The 24,948-nt window shown below is 31.7% G+C and overlaps 1 protein-coding gene across 1 annotated transcript; it reads left to right on the forward strand.

Moving 5' to 3' along the window:
* The first annotated feature begins 88 nt into the window (after positions 1-88).
* On the forward strand, positions 89-22,765 carry LOC117789243 (probable ligand-gated ion channel 46). The gene is made up of 12 exons (XM_034628355.1): positions 89-336; positions 623-643; positions 1,414-1,502; positions 3,098-3,162; positions 3,227-3,447; positions 5,863-5,945; positions 7,860-7,997; positions 9,519-9,671; positions 12,858-13,072; positions 17,492-18,130; positions 22,369-22,479; positions 22,572-22,765. Exons 1-12 carry the CDS (start codon positions 137-139, stop codon positions 22,716-22,718), a joined length of 2,082 nt encoding a protein of 693 aa, XP_034484246.1. The 5' UTR covers positions 89-136; the 3' UTR covers positions 22,719-22,765.
* Positions 22,766-24,948: the final 2,183 nt, after the last annotated feature.

Consider the following 24,948-nt stretch of genomic DNA (forward strand, 5'->3'; position numbering starts at 1 on the left):
TGAAAAAGAGTATGAGAACGAGAACGAGAATGAGAAACAGAAACAGAATGTCGTGGTGCAACAGCAACAACCACTTGCCTATCGGACCTGGCAGTGTCTGTCGGACAATGTCGCCAGCGCCTTCGTTCCCGCCACCATGTCAGCCGCGATTTTAGCCAATTTGAGCGCCACCTCGGCTGCCGCTTATCAGTATCTGGGCCAGCATTATAAGCATTATAGCCAATCGTTCAGCTTCTATGCGGCATCCAGTGTCATACTGATGCTTTGCTATCTGACCACCACGTCCACGGCCGCTGCCACACAATCGGAGACGGGTGCCATTGACAAGCATCCCATGTAAGTGCCCCAACAATACATATCTACCTACACATATGCTCCTTGCTGAGCTCAGCCTAAAAGCAGACAATACATTTTATTTTTTTATTTTCATTTACACTCTTACACACGGTATCTATGATCTCTCTTTATCTGTCTCTCTTTAACTATCAAAATCCCTATCTACAACTGTATATTATCTGTATCTAAATATGTAAATGTATCTGTATCTGTATTTGTATCTCTGTATTGCCTGTAACCCTTATACACGAAATTTTCTATTTATTTTCTTTTAAAATTCTTTCAGTCATGGCATCGATTGGTCGAAGTAAGTTATTGCACCAACACCAAAACATACAAAAAAGACTAAAGGCACACAAATTTAATTATTTTTAAAATAATTTTATACTAATTTTGATGTGAATTGCATGCATTTTTTATTTTCAATGCTTTCAGTTAGTTTTCAAGGTATTTTTTAGGCGAAATACTTATTTCTAACAAGATCAGTTATTTTTCTGCATCGCCAGCAGTTTTCATAAAATTCAATAGACAAATGCTAACTGATATTCTCTAATAAAAAAAGGATTATCTTTAAAAAAATATTCTCTTACTTTATGGTGTATAAATATATTTATGAAAATATAAAAACGAATGTATTTTAAAACTATTTGTTATTACGACCTATAATAGCATTAAGTCTAATTGCACTGTTTGGTTGCTATTTATTTAATTCTTGTTTTTAAAAAAATTAAGTTTGAAATTTTGCAGCTATTTTTTAAATTAAAACTTACCCACTTAAAACTATTTATCACTTCCTCAATACTTAATCAATAACTCTAATATTGTTTCTAAAATTTAAACTATTCCATTTATACCATGTTTAAATTTCTCTTGACTTTCAATTGTTACAATGATTAGTAAAATTCTAACATGAAATCTTTCTCTTAAATGATGCAAATGTATATTTACTGAAACACACACACACAACTGTTGTCATGAGAAATACATTTATTATTGTGTTGAGATATACTAACATTATTTGAAATCTGCGATAAGCCATTAATTACAATTGAATCTTTACTATTCCCACTTATATAGATTCGATGAATCCAGTTCTGATAAGGAGATATTAGATTTATTACTCGAGAAGAAACGCTATGATAAACGATTACTGCCGCCTGTAAATGGTAAGAAAAACTTTACAAAGTTTTCCATCTTTAACCTTTTTTCTCAACTTTAAATTTTCAATTTAACTAAGTGTCTTCGATGCGACTACAACTGCCATAAGAAGCATTGTTCTTTCTTCTACTTATTAAGTTGTCTCGTTTATCTTTTGTTTTTGTTTTTTGTCTCTGACGTCATTAAGAATGACGTTGCACGGACAACTACCGGGTTAAGCGAAGGAATTTCAATGTTCCCAATGTTCCGAATGATCCCAAAGTGCCACGATGACAAAGACAACGCATTGCCACTGTAAAATCAATTAAACTTAATAGCCAACTTGGCCCAGAGTGCACAAAGAACGCTTGCAATTTTCTTAGAACGTTTTCGCAAGTGGGAAGCTAAGAAAATGACTCGAGTGTTTTTATGTCAGTGGTTGCATTGGCCTGGCCATAAGTGTACGTAATTACAATTCGGGCTGTGTGCTTATGTGCATCACAATAATTATATATTGCGAGTAACCATTATGACGGTCTGTACAACTGAAGAGCTTAATACCAATTGACAGGAGAATTTGTAGAAAAAGAAGAAGTTACTTAAAGTTAATGTTTCATATTCAATTCAAAAACTAGTAAACTTTCCGTATTTTTCTATAAAGATAAAAGCACGTGTTTTAAATAGTTACTTTGAACTTTAAAAACTTTATTTTATCAACGGCTAATATACTCCAACATTTTAAAAAAAGCAAAATACTAAAAGAAAAACTGTTTTACAAGTCTTGTAGTTTTAATGAGTTTTTAAAATAGATTCAACAAAGTTTCAAAACAACTTGTTGATATGCAAATTGAAATTCTAAAGGGCATTACAGACCGATAAACAAACAATTTAAGGGTAAAACACGATGCAATAAAATATTCAAAGTTTCATGCCAATGAAATAAAATTAAAAAAAAAAAAAATTACGTAAACTTTATACACATCTATCTTAAAAGACAGAGAACTAATTTAAAGCCGTAAATTAATATAAAAGTATATAGTTTGATATTTTTAATTCTCCATTTATAGTTGAATTTATAATTGCATTTTTATGAACAAAGCATAATCATCATTTAATTAATTAAAGTGGATTTATGTAAATTCATAAATGTAAAACTTCAACAACTTGTGAGCCTTTTTAAATCCATTTAAAGTATAAATGGAAATTGAACTACTTTTGTTAATAATTTATAAAATTAACGGCCTGATTGTATAGCCCCATCTCCATTAAATTTTACAGATGAAGACTTTTGCTGTGGTTTACAATCGCCCGATATGGCTACAAATCAAAATGCACGGAGACCACATAATCGCGGTTGGTGAAATGTCCTAAACAAATCACAAAAACTATCAAACTATTTAAACTGATCAACTGACCTTACAGTTGATGCTTTTGTTATTTTTTTAATATATCTATGTTTTAGCTAGCACAGTTTACGAATTAGTTTATTTTTGTAGTATTTATAGTATAATATTATATTTACATTTCTATTTAAAGTTGCATATATTTTATTTCTTTGGTTTAAGCACTACAGATTAATCATTTATTAAAAGCCCTTTTTTAAATTTTCAATAAAATTTTACAGGCACGCTGACAGTTAATGTTAATGTGTTGCTTTTGAGCTTAGCATCGCCCGATGAGAGCAGCTTGGTAAGATCAGTTCAGGAATAACAATTTAATGGTTGCCCATTCAAGTTTAAATTGTCTTTTACAGAAATATGAAGTGGAATTTCTATTGAATCAGCAATGGAACGATCCACGCCTGCAATATGGCAATAAGTCGCACTATGATTTCTTAAATGCTTTGCACCATCATGACAGCATCTGGACGCCCGACACGTACTTCATTATGCATGGCGATTTCAAGGATCCCATCATACCAATGCATTTCGCTTTAAGAATATTTCGGAACGGGACCATTACGTACGCAATGAGGTGTGTATGTCTCTTTTGCTATGTCTTAAATATGAATAAATTTATTCCCTATGTCTACGCTATATGCGATTTGTCGCATAACTTAAAAAAGAACAGGGCGGGAAAGGACCAAAGGGGGGCCGCTAAATATGCAAATGTTACAAAGTTCATATTCATTAGATGAGTTCCAGGGCAACGTTGTACAATTTAAATTTTTTGTTCTCTTCGGTATGGACAGTGTGAAATATTAAATAGTCGAGAAGAAATGTGAGCCAGCTGGCAAACATGGGGCCGTAATGAAAAATAGCACAAGATGAATACAAGAGAATAGGAGAAAAAAAATAAAATGAAGGTGTATGAAAAGTCAAATAAAGAATACTCTCTTTTATGGCAGCTGAAAAATGTATGTGTTAATCATTTTTATACCAGCCAAAAGTAGTTTCCAGTTTCAGACATAAATTCTAAACCAAAAGTTGGGAAATTTCTTGTATTTTCAAAAGTTACAACTTGGGTTGAAAGCTCTTATACTACTTATTAAATTATATAATTGTATCTTAGAAATAAATCTTAAATTACAATATGAACAGTTATAGCCAGAGCAGCAAAGTCCTTCATGCTGACTTGTATACTATACTGCTATGTTGTTCTGTGTAATGATTAATATATATATTTTTTTAAATATTTTGTATTGCGAAATGCGTTTCTTTTCAAAGATACTGAAAACACATTTAGAATAACAAAACCAGTTTTTTTCAAACTGAGCTTTAGCGGCTATAACTAGAAGGATACGGATCTCAATAAATTAATATCAAGTTTAAATCCGAAAACTTTATTTCAGTTTTAGCCATCGAAAATTCAATTAATTCGAATTCTACAATTAACATCAGTCTATAGCCTATTTACCCGACAGCACATTTGGCACATTCGACTCCATTTTCATCATTCGCGCCGAATGTGTACTTCATTTCAGTACAAAATTCGAATGATAATTTTTGCTCATTCATATTGAATGTTAAGATTTTTTGCCATTCACCCCAGCGAACTTTAGTATTTTTTTATCGAACACGCGATGTTTATCGATAAAATCGTGAAAAAAGCAATTAACCAGCTGTTTTGTTCAACAAATAAAACAAATAAATAAGTAAGTAAATAAGCATAAAATTTTTGCACAGAAATCGAACTGCTGATTTATTTCGGGTGAATGGAAAATGCTTTAACAGTTTCACATTTGGTCGTGGAAAGCCAAAAATCTGACACATTCAAATGTGAGCAAATGTGGCAAATGTGAGTGGACGTGGAAAAAGCCTATTACATTTATTTCGATGACTATAAAAGTTGAAAAAAAATCTTTATAGTTTTTGTAGATTCTCTGACAAAGGCACAATACTCTTTCAGTAAGAGTATAAGAAAAGAAAAAAAAATGAAAAAATGCAAAAATGGCAACAAATATTTGGGTAAGCTGGCGGGCTATCAACGATCCATGTGTGCACTCAACTCCTGGCCAGGTAAAACTAAAACACTCGTGTACTGTTTGCTCACACACACACACACCTGTACACACACACACACACACACAGCTAGACACTCAGATGCACAAAAACTCAGAAACAAAGTTTGCACATGTAACAATATGGCAACGAGTTGCAACATGGCTGATTCTCGTCTCGTTTAGAGCATTCCTGTTGCCGCATCTTGCCATGATGCCATGTTACTACCAAGACCAGGCTAGAAAAGGGAAATAAAAGGGAGGCGGGAAGCCATTGCTTGTCTGCTTTTTAATTCAACAGAACTTTTCCAATTGACTGCATAGCGTAAAAGTGTCGTCCAGCAATTAAAATAAGTTGCAGTTGCCATTTACTTACTCTCGCTTTTATTTCTCTCTCTGTCTTTTGACGTCTTGTTGTTTGCATAGCCAAACGGAACGAAGCGAGGACAACTCAGACTCAAACTGTCAGAGCACCTAAGCTTGGGCTTAACTTTTAACGGGACAGAGAGATATGGGGAGAGGTAGGGGAAGAATACTGTCACAGGCTTGTAGAAAATAAATTATGAAATGGCACAGAACAACATGGTGTATTATTAAGTAGTATACGTTATTATAGATACATCCACATTTTTAATTGATACTGTGTATAGATTAAAGAGCTAAATTCAAAGCGAGATAATAATAATTAGAGCATTTAGCATAAATTAATAAAAGTTTTCAAATTTATATTGATTATCACAAAAAAAAGGCTAATTTTACAATTTTAATCAGAAACATTCTTAGAAAAATATCTCTTATATTTATAAATATGGTATGATAACATTTTTAATATTCTACATGGATAAAGTATAGCTCAACTGGAAAATTCCGTTTTCTTTGTAAAGAAAAAAATGAAATATTAATTTGAAATTGCTTAATGCATATATTCTACTTCTTTTGTACGTTTGCAGACGACACTTGATATTGTCCTGTCAGGGCAGCCTGCACATATTTCCATTCGATGATCCAAAGTGCTCGTTCTCAATGGAAAGTAGTAAGTACAAGTCTTGTCAATAATCAAATCAAATAAAACTTAATAACAACAATAAATAAATGTCAGCTCATAAAGCAATTAGTTAAAAATACAAAAGGGATATTCAGAAAAAAGAAACTGTTAGCAATATGCGAATTATGCTAAAGTGTTGAAAACGTTGAAGAATGTATGAAAAATGTTGCTGATGATGAAAGCAGATGATGACAAGAACGAGGCACAACCGTGTTGACTGCCACTCGAGGGAAATTGTTGTGTAACTGTAACTGTAAATGTGTTGACGTAGCGTCGTATAAGTAAATGTGTGTGTGTGTGTGTCCGTGTGTATGTGTGAAGCTGAACCGACAAAGCTGACAAAGTGACTAACAAGGCTGCCTGACTGCCTGGCAGGCTTTCTGACTGAATGCCTTGCTTTGTTGTCGTTGCTGCACATTGATTCTAAGCTGATGGTTTGAAAGCGAAAATCTAGAAATTTAACACTTAAGAAGATATTTTTGTAATAATAATAAAATGTGCGATAAATAAAATTAACAGTTAATTGTCTACCACTATATTTATATTTATTTTATAAAGTGGTTTTAAACATTTTATTAAATTAAAAACAGTAGGATCAAATATCTAGTATTTTTATTGAAATACATACTGAATTAATATTTGTAATTCTTTTAGTTTTGACTGTCTTCATTACTGTCATTGCACCACTGTGCATGGTGCTAGCCTTTTGTCTTTGGCATTATATTCGAAAAGTTGTTGTTGCCACAGACCCGTACATAGGCGCGTTATGTCTATTAACCCAGTCAACCAAGGCAAAAACAACAACAACAAGAATAATAGCGCTAACACAACATCATAAATTACTTTGTGGAAATGAAAGAAAAGTCACCGTTATATGACGTGCGCTGTCGTTGAGATTTTCATCTTTGATGGGGGCCTCAAAGTGTTTTTTCCCGTCTATTGTTGCCTGTCTCTCTTGTTTTTTTATCAAAAAATATGACTTGATTCAATTTATGACAAATACCGCTTTGTAATTTCAAAACAAATAAGGTCGTGCAACTCACAGCACATAGAGAATATTACGTATACGTATTTACACATTTTATCGCCAACCAACATAAAACCAAATTAATTAATTGCCACAATTGACTTATCAAATGTTGTGTGAATCTCCGAGTATTTGATACCCGATTAAGTGATTTATTAAAGCTTGCACTCCTTTAATTAGACAAGGGCAAACGATTTAGCTAGCCCTGTTGACCAAAAAAAGTCATTTAACAAATAGACATATTATTTAAAATGTGATGTAGCTGTAAGTATAAAATGTAAACTTAAATTTTGGTATAGTTTTACATTAAGAAGTGAAAACATCTTACAGCAAATCAACAAACTAAGTTGGCTATAAAATATAAAGAACTACTTATTTAATATCAAAATATTGTTAAAATATTGAATTAATTCACAAAATTGTGATTGATAATCTTCAAAAATCTTCGAAATCCTGATTCAATACTTCTCAGCAATAAAAAAATATGTGACATTTAGATTTTATACATATGTTAAAACCGATGCTTTCTTTAAGTTGGTATGGAATTTTCAAAGTGACTCTATTAAATATTGAACTACTTTTCACACATAAAGTTTAATATAACCTAAGGAAGATAAATCGATATCTAGCTTATTTTTAGATTCAAAAACCTTTTGTAATGCTTTCCACATAGTAACTTTCAACGTGTATTAGTGCATCGACATTTCTTCTGCTTTCTTACAGTTTCGTTAAGAATAATCCTTACAAAAAGTCGCGTTCGTGTGCTGTGTACGTGAGCTTGTTTACGACAAAACTGACTTAAGTCAAGCATTGAATAGCTTTAACTTATACTGATTCTATTTTTCTCTCTCTTTCTCGTTCTCTTTCTCTTTCAGTTTCCTACGAGGAAGCACAAATCAAGTACGTTTGGAAGAATGATGAGGATACACTGCGCAAAAGTCCCTCGTTGACCACATTGAATGCGTATTTGATTAAGAATCAAACGACGCCCTGTGATCAAAACAGTTGGCGAGGTAAGTTATGCCTCAGTTAATAGTCTTAATTTTGATGTGGATGTGTCTATTTGATTTTTATGTAATGCTTTCAAGGCTGTCTCTATGATTTTGATTAGTATTTAAAATACTTTATACCGATATTTAATTTCGTCTTATACTCCGTACTTAGTTACAGCAGCTTTAAAGAAATTGAGCAGCCCCAACAAAAAAAAAAAATTAATAACAACATTTGCAGCTACAATTTCAGTTTCTTAGTTCCTTAGTTTAGAGTGCAGTTTTTAGTTGGCTTGATTTACGGTATTTTCTGTAAGTTTTACTTGTAATCTGGATTGAAGCTTGGTTTATTGGCTTCAATTAAAATAAATAAATTTTAATATTTTCGTCTATCTAATGGTCTAATCTTTGTCTACCCTTTATCAAAACGTTAATACGATTGAAATGCTACGACAACAAACAACAACTTGGCCATCTCCCAAAATATCAATCCAAACAAAAAACAAAAAAAAATATATTGAACACAATACAATGCCGAAAAATCGATTCCATAGGGAACTACAGCTGTCTTAGGGTCGATTTAATCTTTACCAGAGATCGTGCATTCTATTTCACCACCGTTTTTATACCTGGCATTATATTGGTGACGTCATCCTTTATTACATTCTGGCTAGAATGGAATGCCGTGCCAGCTAGATCAATGATAGGTAACAAACAAAAACCAACCCAATAAATACATATCAAACAAACAAAAAAAAAATATAAAATACCAAATGATACCATTAACTAAATATCTGTTTTTATATCAAAATTATCCTCTCTCGCTCTTTCACACAAAAAAAAAAAAACGAAAACAAAAAACCCAGATAAAATATAAATAAATCAATTTTGCATACGCCATTGAGAATTGATTTCTATCGCCTTTGTAGAAATATAATTTTTGATTGCCCTTTCATGCGTAATTTGTAATACTTATTTCACATTTCGATTGCGTAATAATTTATGTTTTTCCAATTTCCGGCTTATCAAGTAGTTTGACACATACCCAAAACTAAATACACAATGCGAAAACCAATTAGGAAACTTTGATTTAAATGCGTTAACACTTCCCAGCAAAAGTATGAGACACTAGTTCTTGAACAGTTTAATATATATCGTTTTTTCGTAAGGATTGCTGCATGAATTCCGTTTACTTGTAGATTTTTGTATGCCAATTTTAATTCCCCTCAAAACCGAGGATTTCAGAAACCCAAAACACAAATATTTTTAACACTTTTTGATGTTTTTTATTGATCCTTATAAGTATAGCTCATATAATACTAGAACTGATTAGATTAGAGAATATTTACCATAGGTGAATAGGTTAGGCTAGGTTAGGTCTTAAGTCTATGTGTGTTTCTGTCTCTCTCTCTCTGTCCTTCTCTGTTTCTGTCACTGTCTCTGTCTAAATATTGTGCTGCGTCCTTCGCCGTTAACAGTTCTTTGTGTGCTAAGAGATTTTTAATTTGTGTGCCAAATTCAACGATTTTGGCCTTGTACTTTAAGGTAATTACAGTTGCCTACAGGTCGAGTTGACATTTACCCGTGATCGTGCGTATTATTTTACAACCGTTTTCATACCTGGCATAATATTGGTCACCTCGTCGTTTATCACATTTTGGCTGGAATGGAATGCAGTGCCAGCCCGGGTAATGATCGGTACGTAAATCAAAATCCAATATAAAAACAAAACAAAATTTTAACTGCAAAAAAAAAACGAAAAATTTACTTGTACAACAGAGTTTGATCATATGAAAAACCAAACCAAAAATCGTAGTCTTACAATTACTAATGTAGCGGCATCCTAGGCGCAGCTTAGCTAGTCGAATCCTAGCGAGTCCTTGTCCAAATTTCAATCTTAATTCTCCTCTTCCAACAGGCTATAAACACAATTGGCAAATAATTAAATCAACAGTTTATTATAGGCTACTTTAGTTTCCAGCTGAGGTCCACCTATTGCATCAAATTCATGATAACCATCCAATAATATATTTATAAATATTTAGGTGCTAGACTTTCTTATATTTTAATACACTCATTATCTCCTTATGTTTCCGTTTTCACCATCACTTGGATAGCTCGAACTACTTTATATTTAGTTTAACAAATACTTTAAATTTTGCACAATTTTATTCAAATCATCAATTCTTGAAATTTTCCATTGCATGTCACTCTTTATTACTTACTTAAACTTCTCTTTGCGACTTATTAAAAAGTCATTTATATGAATTGAAAAGAGCATCAACCCAAATTAGTTCATCCTGAATAGTTGAAAATATAATTAATTTTTTTTATATGAATAAAATTAAGAAACTTATGACTAATATATAATAAAAATATAAAAAAATAATATTTAACAATAAATAATAAATGTATAAATATGTTAAATAATATAATTGAATATGAAAATAAAAAAACAAAGTATCAGTTAATAATTATTTTAAAAACACAACACAAATTAATTTCATTTTTAAGTATTCTTCAAATACATTTAAAAAAATATATATGAGTTTATGGATTATATATTGTGATGTACTTAACCACATTAAACATGCTAAATCATTAATGTTTTATGTAATGTAGAATGTTTCAAAAGTCAACAAAGTGTCTATAGTCCGAATTTTGGGGAAAATAATTTTTCATTATACTGCAGAGAATATTATTGAACTCACTTTAAGAATTTTAACAAGTTTTCGCCTTTAAAAATGTCTTTGGCAGCTGTTGTGTTGGACGACTGGCATGACAATTGTCTAAAAAGAAATGAAAACATCAAAACAGAGCATTGCAAAAGCAAGGAAAATACAAGCAATGCAATTATGGAATATGCGATACTTTTCAAAATGGAATGCAAGGGAAACGGATACCAAAAAAGACCCAGAACGACAACCGAATGTCAACACCGAATCATCAAAAGTGACACTGGCAGACATTGCAACTGCCACAGACATGCACACACACATTTACACACATACACATACAATCAAAAACAAAGTCGACAACAACAAATGGAACTAAGGAGCTGGGCTTAAGGGATAATGAAAGGGAAAGGGAGAATAACACTTGGACATGGACACGATTGTGCTGTGGCAATGCTAGTAATGATAATAATGATAATAATAATGATGATGATGATGATCATGTCGACTTGGGCATGTTATAGATGATGATTTATGCATAAGCAGCCATATGTGCAAATAGGCAAGCTCTCGCGTTCTGTGCGTGGACTGTCAACGACAGTTGAGCAGCTGATGCTGTAAGTTAGCCACGTTAAGAGCTGTAGCAGCATTGGCTTATGAATATTGGAGTTAAGAGCCACAGCAACTGGCCAGCAAAGAGCTGGAGTATGCTTTAAATAGTTAAACGACTCAGTTTAGTTCAGCAAATTTAATGTCGAAATGTCAACGTTATCCTTTTGTTAGCCAAATCGCTGTCTGCTGATGGATTTTTGTCGAGCAACAATTTTGCGTCACATCGAAATGTGCTGCTTGTAAATGCAACCCCTAGCAATTTGCGTCTTGCCTCTTCTGCCACATCTTTGCCAACTTTGTGCCTCATTTGGGAGCTGCTTAGCTCTTGAGCTGCTTTTGCTGCCTGTGTTGCTGCCACATTTCGCTTGAGTGCAACTTTGAGATTTTGACTTCGTTTCCAGCGTTGGCAAATTGAAAATCGATGAAAGTGCTGAGTCCTGCATCCTGTGTCCTGTGTGCTGAATGCTGAGCTCTGAATACTTCTCGCATGCTGCCAAAATAGTTAAATTTGTTACTGGCAAATGCAGCTAGCACATTGTTGACACAACTAATTAGACAGCCCAGATTGATTATGCTCTACTGCAAATTGCATTTTCAGGTCGAGGGAATATCAAATTAGATAAATGACTTCAATGCAATTCGCTTTGTGTGTCAATAAAAGCCATTTAAATAAATTAAATTATAGAAGAAAAGGGCAAAGCTTAAATAGTTCATTATTTAATAGCACAAGTTACGTGCTTACATATTTATTTAATATGAAATTAGTCTAGCACTGAACTAAATATTTCTCTTAATGGAAAATGTGGAAAAAGAGAATAGTAGAATTTTATAATGGTTTTAAATACATATTATTATCTATTAGTTAAATTTTTTTATAAATAACATTGAAAATTTTAAGTTATATTGGCCAAATTATATAAAGTAAAGATTATTATAAAATGATAATTAAAGACAAAAATGCTTAAATGAAAAATAACTTAAAAAAACGTAACTATATAATAACATTTAAAAAAAATATAAAAATCAACCAAATTAAAATATCATTAAAATGAATGCAAGTCCGACCAATAAAAAAAGAAGCTTTTGCACTTTTACAAATATTTAAAATTTATCCTTAACTTTTTCAAACTCTTTTTGCTCAAACAACCAAAACATTTTAATTTTAATGTGCAACATAGAAAAACCATAAAATGCATTGTGTTGCAAGTGCATCTTTTTGTACTGATTTTCCCTTAATAAAAGTGGTTACGCCTATAATTTTTGTAGCTGTTTAAGTATGTAAGCTTTACACAAAATTAAATACAAACCAAACATAACCAAAGCAGCTAAAAAAGCTGCCCATTAAACTTAATTTACAAACTTTTCTGTACATATATACGTAAATAAAAACAATGGCAAAACTGATTAAAAACAAAACTGAACAATCAAATAAATTATACACACTTGCTTTGAACTGAGAAGTGTCTCATGAAACATGTTTCCCCATCATATCACTAGCCCCTAAAGGAATGCAACATATTTTATTGGTTGTAATTACGTGCCAAATGGCTAATTCAAGGTTTTTCTGTTTCTCTTGAATGCAAATTGCAACAATTAGGTGTCACAACAATGCTGAATTTCTTCACTACCTCGAACGGTTTCCGCAGCACCCTGCCCGTCGTCTCCAATCTAACGGCGATGAATGTGTGGGACGGCGTTTGTATGTGCTTCATTTATGCCTCTTTGCTGGAGTTCGTTTGCGTCAATTATGTGGGCCGTAAGCGTCCGCTGCACAACGTCGTCTATAGGCCCGGCGAAAATCCCGTAACACAGGTAAATTAAATTGCAAGCAAAGACAGTCAAGAAAATATGAAGAATAACAAATGAAATTGTTGGGCCATTCGAGAGGCCTGTGGCTGATTTATTATGCATTTTAAGCAATTAAATATAAATTTTACATAAGCGTATAGCCAAACAAACAAAACACATACATCAAAAACCAACAACAGTAAAGAGCCAACAACAAATTTTAATGCCCTCCTGTACATTTTTTTAACACCAACAAAATGAAACGATATCAAACACCTGAGCAAAAGTCATACAGAAATATAAAAAAAAAATCCCAAAAACTTCAGTCATTGTGTTGCGTCTGTTTCTCTCTCTCTCTCTCTCTCTCTCAATATATATCTCTCTCTCTGTATCTCTCTGTTTCTCCACCAAATTACTATAAATATTTCTTCTTCTCTTTCAAACTTCAATGCTGTATCTCTTAGTGTCACTCTCTATCTCTCTGTGCTGTCCAAACAAATTGTCATTTATTATTTTTTAGTTTTAAACATACACATTAAGTACATAAACGATGCCCAAAAACAACAAACAAATGCTCGCTAAAAAATTCACCTTGTGTTTATGCTCCCCCCAAAAAGTAAACCCCGCCCACCCTGAAAATGAACCCTTCCTTTTTAGCATTTTGTATTATAAATTTCTAATATATTAGACGTAAATTTGTGTGTCCTCTGTAAGAATCAATTAAATACAAAAATACATGTCCTCAAAGTAAACATAAGCTATCAATTTGATTTTTGTTCAACTAATTTTTATGTTTACTCAACATACTTACATATAGTATGACATGAGGGGTAGTCTATCTATGTATGTGTATTTATTGTGCTAATGCTCAGTTCCTTTATTTATTTGCATTTTTTTTAATGATGAAAACATGAAATTCTTTTTTTTCGTTATTGAAAATTCACATATTTGACATGTTGCTTTTTTGTTAATCGTTTTATTTGTTTTTCGAAAATAAATGTTGTATAATACAATAATAGATTATTTCAAACAAATGCGTTTTATTTAGTTCCCGTATTTAAACTTAAAAAATATATATATCTAAATATATAAATTAAATAATAATTAGATGTTAATTGATGTACATGCCATTAGGTAGGTATATTTATTTATTTAATTTATTTATAATAAAAATTCAAAACAAATAAAACTCAGTCTAGCATGTTGAGCATTTTCCTGGATGTTGTGTACTGACATTAAGAAAATATTTAACATATGAATTGACCGACAATAAAAGTGGCATATTGCTAACATAAATAAAACAAGCTTGTGCGAAATTCAATTTAAAGAAAAATTACAGAAATAATAGCATGCTTAAGATAATTAAGAACTGTATTTCGTATATATTTTTCGACTTGTTCTTTGCATTTTTATGACCGCTTTCTCATGCTCATGGTAGAATAAATCTTGAATCTAACATGTTGTCAAATTTTCATAATTTTCAAGCGAATAAAAATCAAAATAATGAAAGAATACATAGTCATATGCCACTTAATACATTTAACATCTAAATAAAAGTTATTTTAAATTTTATTTAATTTAAACACAGCAATGAACCAAGAAAGGGTTCTACCAGAAATTGCGTAAGCCAAATAAAAATCGAACATTGTTCCCAATTTTTGTGATATGTGATATAAGTATATTCGAGAATTTCTTACTTAATAGCAACTAAGTCGCAAATAACGCAGAATCAAACAAAAAACCCCCCAAAAATTAATTCAAAAACAAAAGCCAACAAACAATCGAAACTTAAAGTGTGTTTTCGAGTATGAACATTATTTTGTGTACATTTTTGCAGCGTCTTCCAGCGGTACTAAGCAGGATCGGAGTAATTCTTGCAAGTCCTTTGGTAAGCTATCAACCACAACTCATGCACCTCCCCCCGCCCGACCCCTCTCAATCAACTAAATTAATAACGAAGAGCCAACAAATACAACAACACGAAAAGAACTTAACTGAAATACACATTTATTTAACCGAACACAACCACCCCACCTACCCCTCCCCCCTCTCGCCCTTTCAAGGTGTTCCTCCTTCGCCACTAAAAGATCACCCAAAAACTAGTAAATCAGAAATTGAAAAACAAATCTAACAAATGGCATGTGAATTTCGCTTTTAAAATGCATTTGAGAAAGTTATAATTTTAGTTTATCGAATTTGTGTTTCGATTTGATTTTGAAGCCTATAAATTTAAATTTAAAAAAATAATAATCAAATTAATAATATAATAACTTTAATTAAAATAAATTACATAATGTAGAAGCACGCTTTAATTGTTTTGATTTTTGTTCGGTTTTTGTTATTTTTGTTTAAATTTTACTTGTTTTTTTAATCATAATAAAAACTTACAAACTACACAGCAGTCTGAACAAACTACAATATTACAAATTGAAATATGATAATAGCTACTACAAAATAAACAACTAACAAACCTACATCATCAGCAACAATATTAACAACAACCACAACATTTAATAAAAAAAATTCCATAGAAAAAGTATAAAACAAATAAAACACACTTTAAGATCACTTACAATTGGGAAAAATGTTACGAGCGAAACTCGACAAATGCGAAAATATGGAAAATTATTCTTTATTATATAGTAATTACAAAACAAAAACAAAAATTAACAAATCCGAAAAGAGCAATAAATTAAACTTTATATTCAGCATATTATTAGTTTAATTATTTATTAAAGATATTTGCTTACTTAATTAATCTCGTTTTAAGTTTCGTTCTATTGTTAATGATTTAACAACACGCCTTATAAACATCAACTAGCAAATACGCTTTCGTTTGTATTTTGAAGAAGAAGCTAATCACGGATTTGGCCGAAGATTCAAAACGCTTGCAGAACTACACAATACTGTTCCGAATTCCAATTTTTTTTAAATATTACATGTTTCAACGTTTTGGAGTAGTCCATATGCTTTGAAATCTATTGAAGATTTTGAAATTAAAATTGGAAACAGGCCAGATTCTGCTGCAATTTTAATCAAAAGTTAATAAAATTGCAAACAATAAAAAAAAACTGCTGAAAGGGTATCAAAAATGCTTGCGTTTGTTTTTGAACGATTTGAAAATTGTACTTCGAATTTATAGTTTACATTTTAAGGTATGTTGTAGAACTAACATGGAATAAAATACTTTTTATTTTATTGGTTTTCAGTTGCCCAATGCCTGAAAGCTTTTTCACTTGCCCAATTTAAGTGGTCATATATTAGAGTTTAGTGCATTTTGTGCATTCTAACGATCTCTATATATTCTATAAAAAAGAAATAATAATCTCACTCTATAAAAATACCTGTACTTATAAGCATAGCTGTATATATATTGTGTGCGTGTTTCATCTTTGTTTTTAGCAAATTTTTTATTGTGTTTTATTGGGCAACGACTTTTTAGCCTAGGGTGTTTGTATCTACAGATATGAATGCATTTTGTTATTTAGAGAACTGTCTCAAAAGAGTAATCAAAAGTTTAATACATAGCTTGCGGGAATATAAGTTATATGTAGCCATAAATTAATAGAATGACCAATTTCAGTGTATTTATTACTTAAATAAGTTGCGATTTCAAATGAAGATAATGTCTATAAATAAGAAAATGTGATATGAACTAATATATATTATTTGAATAAAGTGACTTACATTCATATTTATGTACATTTTTTCATAAAATGGCTGTGAGGTTTAGATAATACTGAACTTTCTTAAATGTGTTAATTAACAGACAACTGCTTGCTAACAGCGTTCAAATACTTATAACATTATAATGGTGTATGCTAACATAACAAATTCCATACTGAGCGTCATATAACAGTTTAATGTTAAACACCTCGATATGGAACAAAACTTATTAACTTATTGTTATATGTACCATTAAGTTCAGTAAAAAATTAACATTTATGAAATTAAATGTTAACAATCTATGTTAACAATATTATGTTGTTCAGAGTCTAACATATCAACAACAGCTACAAACTTAAAAGCAATCTTCATAATTGTCCTTCCCCTCACAATCCATCCCCACTAAAGAGATTTGCAATTAACATCTCGGCATTTATGGAGTAAAAAAATGAAGAGAAGAAGATACAACAACTGAATGTAATCGAATGCTATTGAAACTAACCAAAAAAGCTATATCGAGCATGCGGCAATCAAAATCCTAACTAAAAGACAAAACTCTCTCCAATCTCAACATCAACATATGTCTCTCTTTCTCTCTCTGTCTCTCAAATGTGCAAAAACAAAACAAACAAAACTCAAAAACAAAAATCAAAAATCAAAAATCAAAAAACCGATAAAGTACAAAACTATACCACCCAACTGTCCCATCCACACATCCAATATAGGAAGTAATCGAAAGAGAATTTCACGCTGCTTTGTCGTCCTACTCCAAAAAAGGCAAGCGCCGTCGCCACTCCGGCCATGGCCAATACGCCGCTTTCCATGGGCACGGCCGCATCGACGGCAACGCCGGGCACACCTCGTCACGCGGCGGAGGAGGAGGATCCCTTTGGCGGCGGCATGCGGTGGCAGGAGGCGCACGGTGGCATCATTGGTGCGGCAGTGCAAAATTTGCGGGCACGTTCGATTAAACGTAAAAGCGGCCGCGAAGCCACAAGAAGCCCGTCATCGACATCCACATCGCCAGGTGTGAAATCTGCCCCAATCCCTGCCGAGCATATCTATGAGGAGCCAATGGCAACGGCAACGGGAACTGTAGCTGCCACGCGTGTTAGGTTTAAGGATGAACAAGAGGATGTAATCTCCACCAGCTCCTCCACGCTGCGTCGCTCCGTTGCCACCAGCACGCCAGCTCTGGCCGTGCGCATCGAGCGCGACCAAGAGGCAGGCCAAGAGGAAGAAGAGGAGAAGCATCAGCAGCAGCCACTGCAGTCTATCGAAATGGCCGAGCATCAATGTCAATTGGCATTGCCATTAAAACCGCCACGCAGGAAATCTTCGCGCTCCAATTCGCCGAGCAATGTATACACGGCGGATGAGGAGTCGATGATGACGACAACCAGAACAAGGGAAACTGTGAGTAGTTGCGACACAACGACAGACCCAAGTACAAGAAAATAAAAGAAACAAACTAACCGAACTAACCCTCCATTATCTTGTTGTTCTTGGTGTTGTTGTTATAATTGCCCCATGCACAACTAATAACTAACTATAACAATGTTAACAAGTTTGGATAAAGCGAAATCAAAGCCCAGCAGCAATAAGGGAAACTCTTCTTCATTCTCAGTTCTCAGTTCTCCGTTCTCAATTCTCAGTTCGCAGTTCTTTGGTAGTTTGGCTTTGTCGCAAAGCAGCCAAACCACTTTGCCCACTAAACTTTATTGCTTGCGGTTATTTTGATTGCAATTTTCTCTAACACACACACACACACTCATACACAGCCAAGTTTTTTCCAACTTGCAATTGAACTTTAAATGAAAAACCAGCAAAAAGAAAAAACATTTGGGGTCTGAGTAATCGCCTTAGGTTGCGCTGATTTCAAAAGTGTTTACAGTACAGTATTTAACAGTAATAAATGCTGATAATAAATTGGAAATTATTTTAAGATTAATCAAATTTTATTTTTAATTTCCATTTAAAATTAAATGATTGTTGTAGCAGATTACAAAGTTTGTTAAAACGTTCTTACAACATTTTCACAATTACATAAGTTTAATTTTGGAAAAATAGGCAAAGTAATGACATGTTGGGATAATTAAATTAACTTAATTTAATTTCAATTATTCAAATTATAAATATTTTAAACAAAAATCATTACAAAGTATATAAATAATTATACATTTGAAATACACAATATTGTTTTCAAATATTTTTCAAGCAATTTTACAATATTTCTATCTTGTCTCTTTAGACCAATTGCATTATTTAAATATTAATTCAATTAGAAATCAAGCCATACAAATTTAGATAATATAAATGTTTTACCAAATTTTTTTTCCAAAACGATCTTCTTCTTTCCCTACGAAATTTAAAACCGAACCAAGCACTTACAAATGCTTCATAGATCTATATAAGATTTTATTAAGTTTTTGCCAAAAACTTCTTTACTGCGAGAAACGATTTTTAATAGTGAATAAAATCTCTTGAAAGCTTTAAGAACGAAAACTACAAGAAAACAAACAAAAAACAAACGGAAGGAAATCGCTAGAGAACACTATCAAGAAAGGAAATCATCAACGGAAATGCAAAAATAAATAAAAGTAAAAAGGAAAAGAAAACGCAGAACAATTACTGAACGTGATGAAAAGCATATCGCAAAATGCAGCCATTTGAAGAGCATGCCATGACGAGTTCCGACACTCGACAACAACAAAAACAACCATGGGAAGAGGCGGATTGTTGGTAACAACAATTACATGAGTAAAAGGACAACAACAAGAAGGTGGCTCGAGAAATGCTCTTCGGCCATTAACATGTAAATTAAAAATGGTATACGCGTTTAAATTGACGCACGGCAGCCAAGGCAGGTGGCAGGTGGCAAGTTGGCGCTTGAATGTTGTCTGAGTCGCTTCGAACCAGGGCAACATAATTATTCATGAGTACCCAAAGTGGAAAATACCGTAATGAGCCTGGGAGCAACACGAAAAACAACATGAAGCAAAAACAGCGAAAACGACAAAATGGAAGACAAACGAGTGAAGAAAGTGGAAAGAGCTAAATAAAAGCAAAAGATACATTCCTATTAAATGCATCATAATTGTCAAAAAAAAAAAAAAAATATGAGAACTACCCCGAAAAAGACGTACCCGGTTTAAGAGAAAACTTTAAGCAACTCGCGAGTCATTTTAAAGTCAACGACACAAAGTTTTGCACAACTTTCCATAGGCAACAAAATCTTTGGGGAATTGAGCTGACAGCAAACATTCTTGAATGTAGGTTCTGCCACAACCACCAATTTCTCCTCTCCTCTTCTCTCCACTTCTCGTTGTACTTCACTCTACACAGTTATGTTGTCAGTGCTAATTGCACTGTGCAAAAATATCCCACTTGGCATACATTTTTCAAGTGTTACCAGGCATTGTGTTAATAAAATTAAATTGTTGTTTAAGTTTATGTCGGGATGAGAAGTGTTACAAATTCCCCAGTGATTCGATAGGCTGTTTTTTGAAAGTTCTCTGGAGTTGGAGTTCATTTTAATATATAGATCATACCCGAAACTCGGAAATCTATCTAGAGCAACATTCTGAATTTTACTTTCGAGTGTATTTTAGGAAAAAGTGTAAAGCGTACTGCTTAGATTAAAAAAAAGAGGGAACATTTTTCAAGCAGCTGAAAAGTATGCAATACCTATAATTTAATGCGTTTCACAGGGAGTAGTTTAAAATTATAAAAGTGACCTAAAAATAAAAAAAGCTTTTCAGAAAAATATGTCACAACAATTTTAATGGAATTGCTTAGTTATATATTTTTTATTGTTATTGTTTTTGTTACTTATTTATTCTGTATAAAAAAAAAATTGTATAGCTTATTTGATTAAGTTAAGTTAGTTAATTGGGTCGCAATTGGTTTTAAGAAAAATAAGAGCAAACCCCTCTTTGGCGCACATTTATTGTTAAATAAATCATTTGAACAATTTAAGTAGCTTTCTGCAAGTGCTGAGTTGAAGTTTTCGGCAGCACGTCGCAGCTAATGAGGTCAGTCGAGTGCAGTTACATTCTTTAGCCCCACAACAAAGACAAATCAGCCAGGCACACCCACTGCAATCCAATTCTATTTCTAAGTTCCCGCTCACTCCTTCACTTTGACTCTGGACATTATTTAAGCCAGGAAACTGCAACGTTTTTTTCATTTAAAATCATGTCCAAACAGAGTACGTGCCACAGTAGTTGCAATATATTTGCAACTACCTCACAGCTATGTGATTTATTTATGTAACTGCTGCCACCTCTGACTTCACCAGATCATTAATAAAACTCAAACTCTAAAGCTAATTAAACACATAACTATATGGAATTTCAAACAAAAAACGAATTTAGGAAATAAAATAGTCATGTTCTAAATTTTAATTACACTCTAATTTTAAGTTAAACTATTGCACATTCTCGCCTATTTGAAATTATATGACATTGATCACAGAACAGATAGTCAGTATTATAATTAAGTTATTTAAGTTATACTGTCCCACATTGCTTTGTTTCAATTACATTCTATGTGTGTCTGTGTATGTTTATTTTTAATTCAACTTAAAGAAACACCTGTGTAATCGTGTTGAAGAGAACTTTTAACTCTTTCCTCTAGCTATGTGTACCGTTCTCGTAATATCTATGTAAATTTGTTGAGCACGCTTAATATAAAAAACATCCATTGCTTAGTGTAAACAGCACATCCTATGAACCGAAAACAAATCCCACAAACAATCAATCAGTAACATTTCATTATAATACAAATACATTACACGAATTTTACGAAATTTAATAATCGAAATAAATCATTTGTTTTAAATTAAATATGAATTATTTATGATTAAATTTATAATTAATATATCTCATTGACCCACAGCAAAATTCTCATGCCATTATTATCCATGTCAGCCATAACATAAATAAATTATACCAATTGCCAAAGCTTATACTATAAAAATAAAATAAAAACTTACAGTTGTATCAGCAAAAAAAAAAAAAAAGATCTTAGCAAATTACTATTACAAATTAATGAATTGATCCATCAATTTGAGCAGCCGTATTAAATATGCATCTACTTCTTCCACTTCTTTAAATGCTGCCTCAAAAATACAAATTATTTATCAAAATTTATGAACAATTACAGCCCGTAAGTATGGAGTAATACATTTTAAAAAATACTTTAATATATTTTGTAGTTTACAAAAAAAAAATGATGCTAAAAGTCTTAAAATCAATTTGACAGCGCTTTTTACCAAATATAAATTTTGTAGTTAAACTTTGATTTATTTTAATTAACTCTTCACATGTTCAATAAACCGTTAATGAAAATATGTTCTTTTTCTATTTTTTATATATATACAACTCGTACTTAAATAAACAATGCTTTTTGCTGTGTTTTTATAACGAAATGCAAACAACCAAATGCAACCAAACTGCAACTGCAACAATTTTCGTTTTCCAACTTTTTGTTGTGCAACCGAATGCGTATGTGTGTGTCCGTGTGTAAATAATAACGTTGTATTCTACTTTTTTTTCTACCTACTCGAACTTAACTTTATGCATTTTGTAATAAACTTTGGTGTGACCCAACAATTAACGCATTAGTTTTTTAAATTTACCGCCATCTATCAGGGCGAGAAGCGACGCGACGCCGGCGCACCGAACGAGATTGTGGCATGCACCACATGCGGCGGAAGCAACAGCCCGTGCACCCATTCGGCCAACAACGGTTGCGCCACGGAGGTGAGCCCAGGAACTACCACTCATAACAATACTATCTTTATGTGTACTACATAATAAGGAATCTTTACTAATATAGTTCTTCTTTATTTCAGACCTGCTTCGTTCAAGTGCGCAAGAAAGAGCCACCGCATCCGATTCGTGTGGCAAAGACGATCGATGTCATTGCTAGAATAACATTTCCAACTGCTTATTCCATATTTCTGATATTCTTTTTTGTACACTATAAAGGATTTTCGTAAGATTAAGCTAAAAGCAACCAACAAATGCAAACCAAACACAACCAAAAGGCGAGCGGTATAAAAACAAAGCAAAAACAGCATAAGCAAATTTAAAGAAAATTAATTTGTAGAGAAAATCACGCAAAGAAAATAGGATAATTGCTGTTTTTTAAGTTCTTAAAGCCTTGCTAAAGTCATTTAACTTTAATGTAACAAAGGGAAACACAAAGTAATTTAATTAACAATTAATACATTATTAAAATAAAAAAGGCAAAACAAGTGATAATAAAAAAATTAGATAAAAATAATTAAAGGAATGAGTTGCTAAAATATTTAATTCACAAACACACACATATACACACGAATTGTTTAACATAAGTTGTTAATATTTAAATACTTACGAGAATTAAATTAATGCAAAATTAATAATATACGAAAACATTTTCGACTGCCTTTTTTTAAAAACAAAACCTACATTAAAATTACGAAACTTGCAAATTGCTCGACAAATGCATTAAATATTTAAATTTAAACGCGAATGTTTAGCATTAATTAACGATACATAAACGATTTATTAAAAAGTAATGCTGAAAGTATGTACCAAAATGAAACACCATCTAAAACAAAAGACCTAGCCTATAAATAAATCGAAAACTCAACACAAAACGCAACCCACAAATCAGCTTTACCGCTTTATCTATGCGTAGTTAAAAACAAGAGCAAAATGAATGCCGAAACTCATATTTATAAATACATATATTGAAGTTATATACATACATACATCTATTTACAACAATTGTAGTCTAATATTATAAATAATTTAGTTCAAAATGCCTCCAAATATGTCAAAATATTATCATAATAATTTTATGTTGCTCAAAAATATTAAAAAACAGATCTGACCCGTGTACATTTGACGATTCTAAATGTATGAATTTCTCAGTAATTGGATATTTTTCTTAACTTTATTTTATTTGTAAAATTTATTGAAAATTAAAATAAAATTATAGTTGAAACCTATATAATTATATCGCATACATCTTTAGTTAATAATTAATAATTGCTATACAATTCCTTGATTTGATTTGCTAGCACTAGTAAATTTGTAACACCTATGTAGCAGCAGGAATTGGATTAAACAATTTAATTGAGAAACATATCAAAGCTAATAGAAAAAATCTTATAAAAAAAAATCTAAATGTAAAGAAACAAATTTAAAAAACTAAAACTCGAGAAGCTATGCCAACCCAACTATGAAAAAACGCCCAAGTATTTTAGATACAATTTATTTCGAAAGCAACTAACGCCCTGCAAACTTTGCATGTAGAAGACCAAAACTAAACAAAAAATACACCTAAAACTATATTTAAAAAAAAAATAACTAAACCAAATCAAACCTTAAAGTCTTGTGATAAACACAACCAAAAACAATTAATTAAAACAAAATATATTAAAACGATAAAATAACATATATATAAAATAAAAAAAAAAAACATTTGCATACAAATTTATTACAGTTAATTAATTGAGCAGGTTAATGAGGGCCACCGTTACCAATTATTTAAATAATATTTATTATATAACACAAATACAGAATGCGTATATAAAGCTTTTTGCAATTTTTATATTTCTAGAACCGTAGATTTGTTCAATTATTAGGGTTCATTTTGAGTTTTGCTTTCGAATCAATTCTACAGTAAATATTCATTGTCATCTATTTGTTGATGAATGTGGAATTGAGTTGAAAGGGAAATTCGGAACGAGGACATATATCATTTTGCAAGCAAAAATATTTTAAGCTATGCAAATTTTCTCTTGTTTTATAAAAACAATAATAAAATACAAGAACAAAATTTTAAAATGAAAACAAAGACATGGACAATCTTTTTGCAATTTAAATAAAAAACAGATATTAAAATGAATAAAAAATATTATAAATTAATAAAATTGTTTCGTCGCTGAAAATTTATTTAATAAAAAATTCAAATATAAAAGATATTGAAACTTTTTCACGTCCCATAAGAGAGTATAAATATAGAAAAAAGCAGCTTTCAAAGTATGAATTCTTTGTTGCTTAAAATTATTTTTTTTTGAAGAAAAATGAAAACGGCATTTGAATTAAATCAGTAAAATGTAGTGCCAATGAATGCAAGGAATGTACAAAACATTAGATCGATTGGGAATGATATTACAGAAAATGTAACTGTTAAATTTAAAATTATTTAATTTAATGTTAAGCCGCTAACAATTT

This window comes from Drosophila innubila, assembly GCF_004354385.1.
Source record: "Drosophila innubila isolate TH190305 chromosome 3L unlocalized genomic scaffold, UK_Dinn_1.0 0_D_3L, whole genome shotgun sequence".
NCBI classification, from domain to species: domain Eukaryota; kingdom Metazoa; phylum Arthropoda; class Insecta; order Diptera; family Drosophilidae; genus Drosophila; species Drosophila innubila.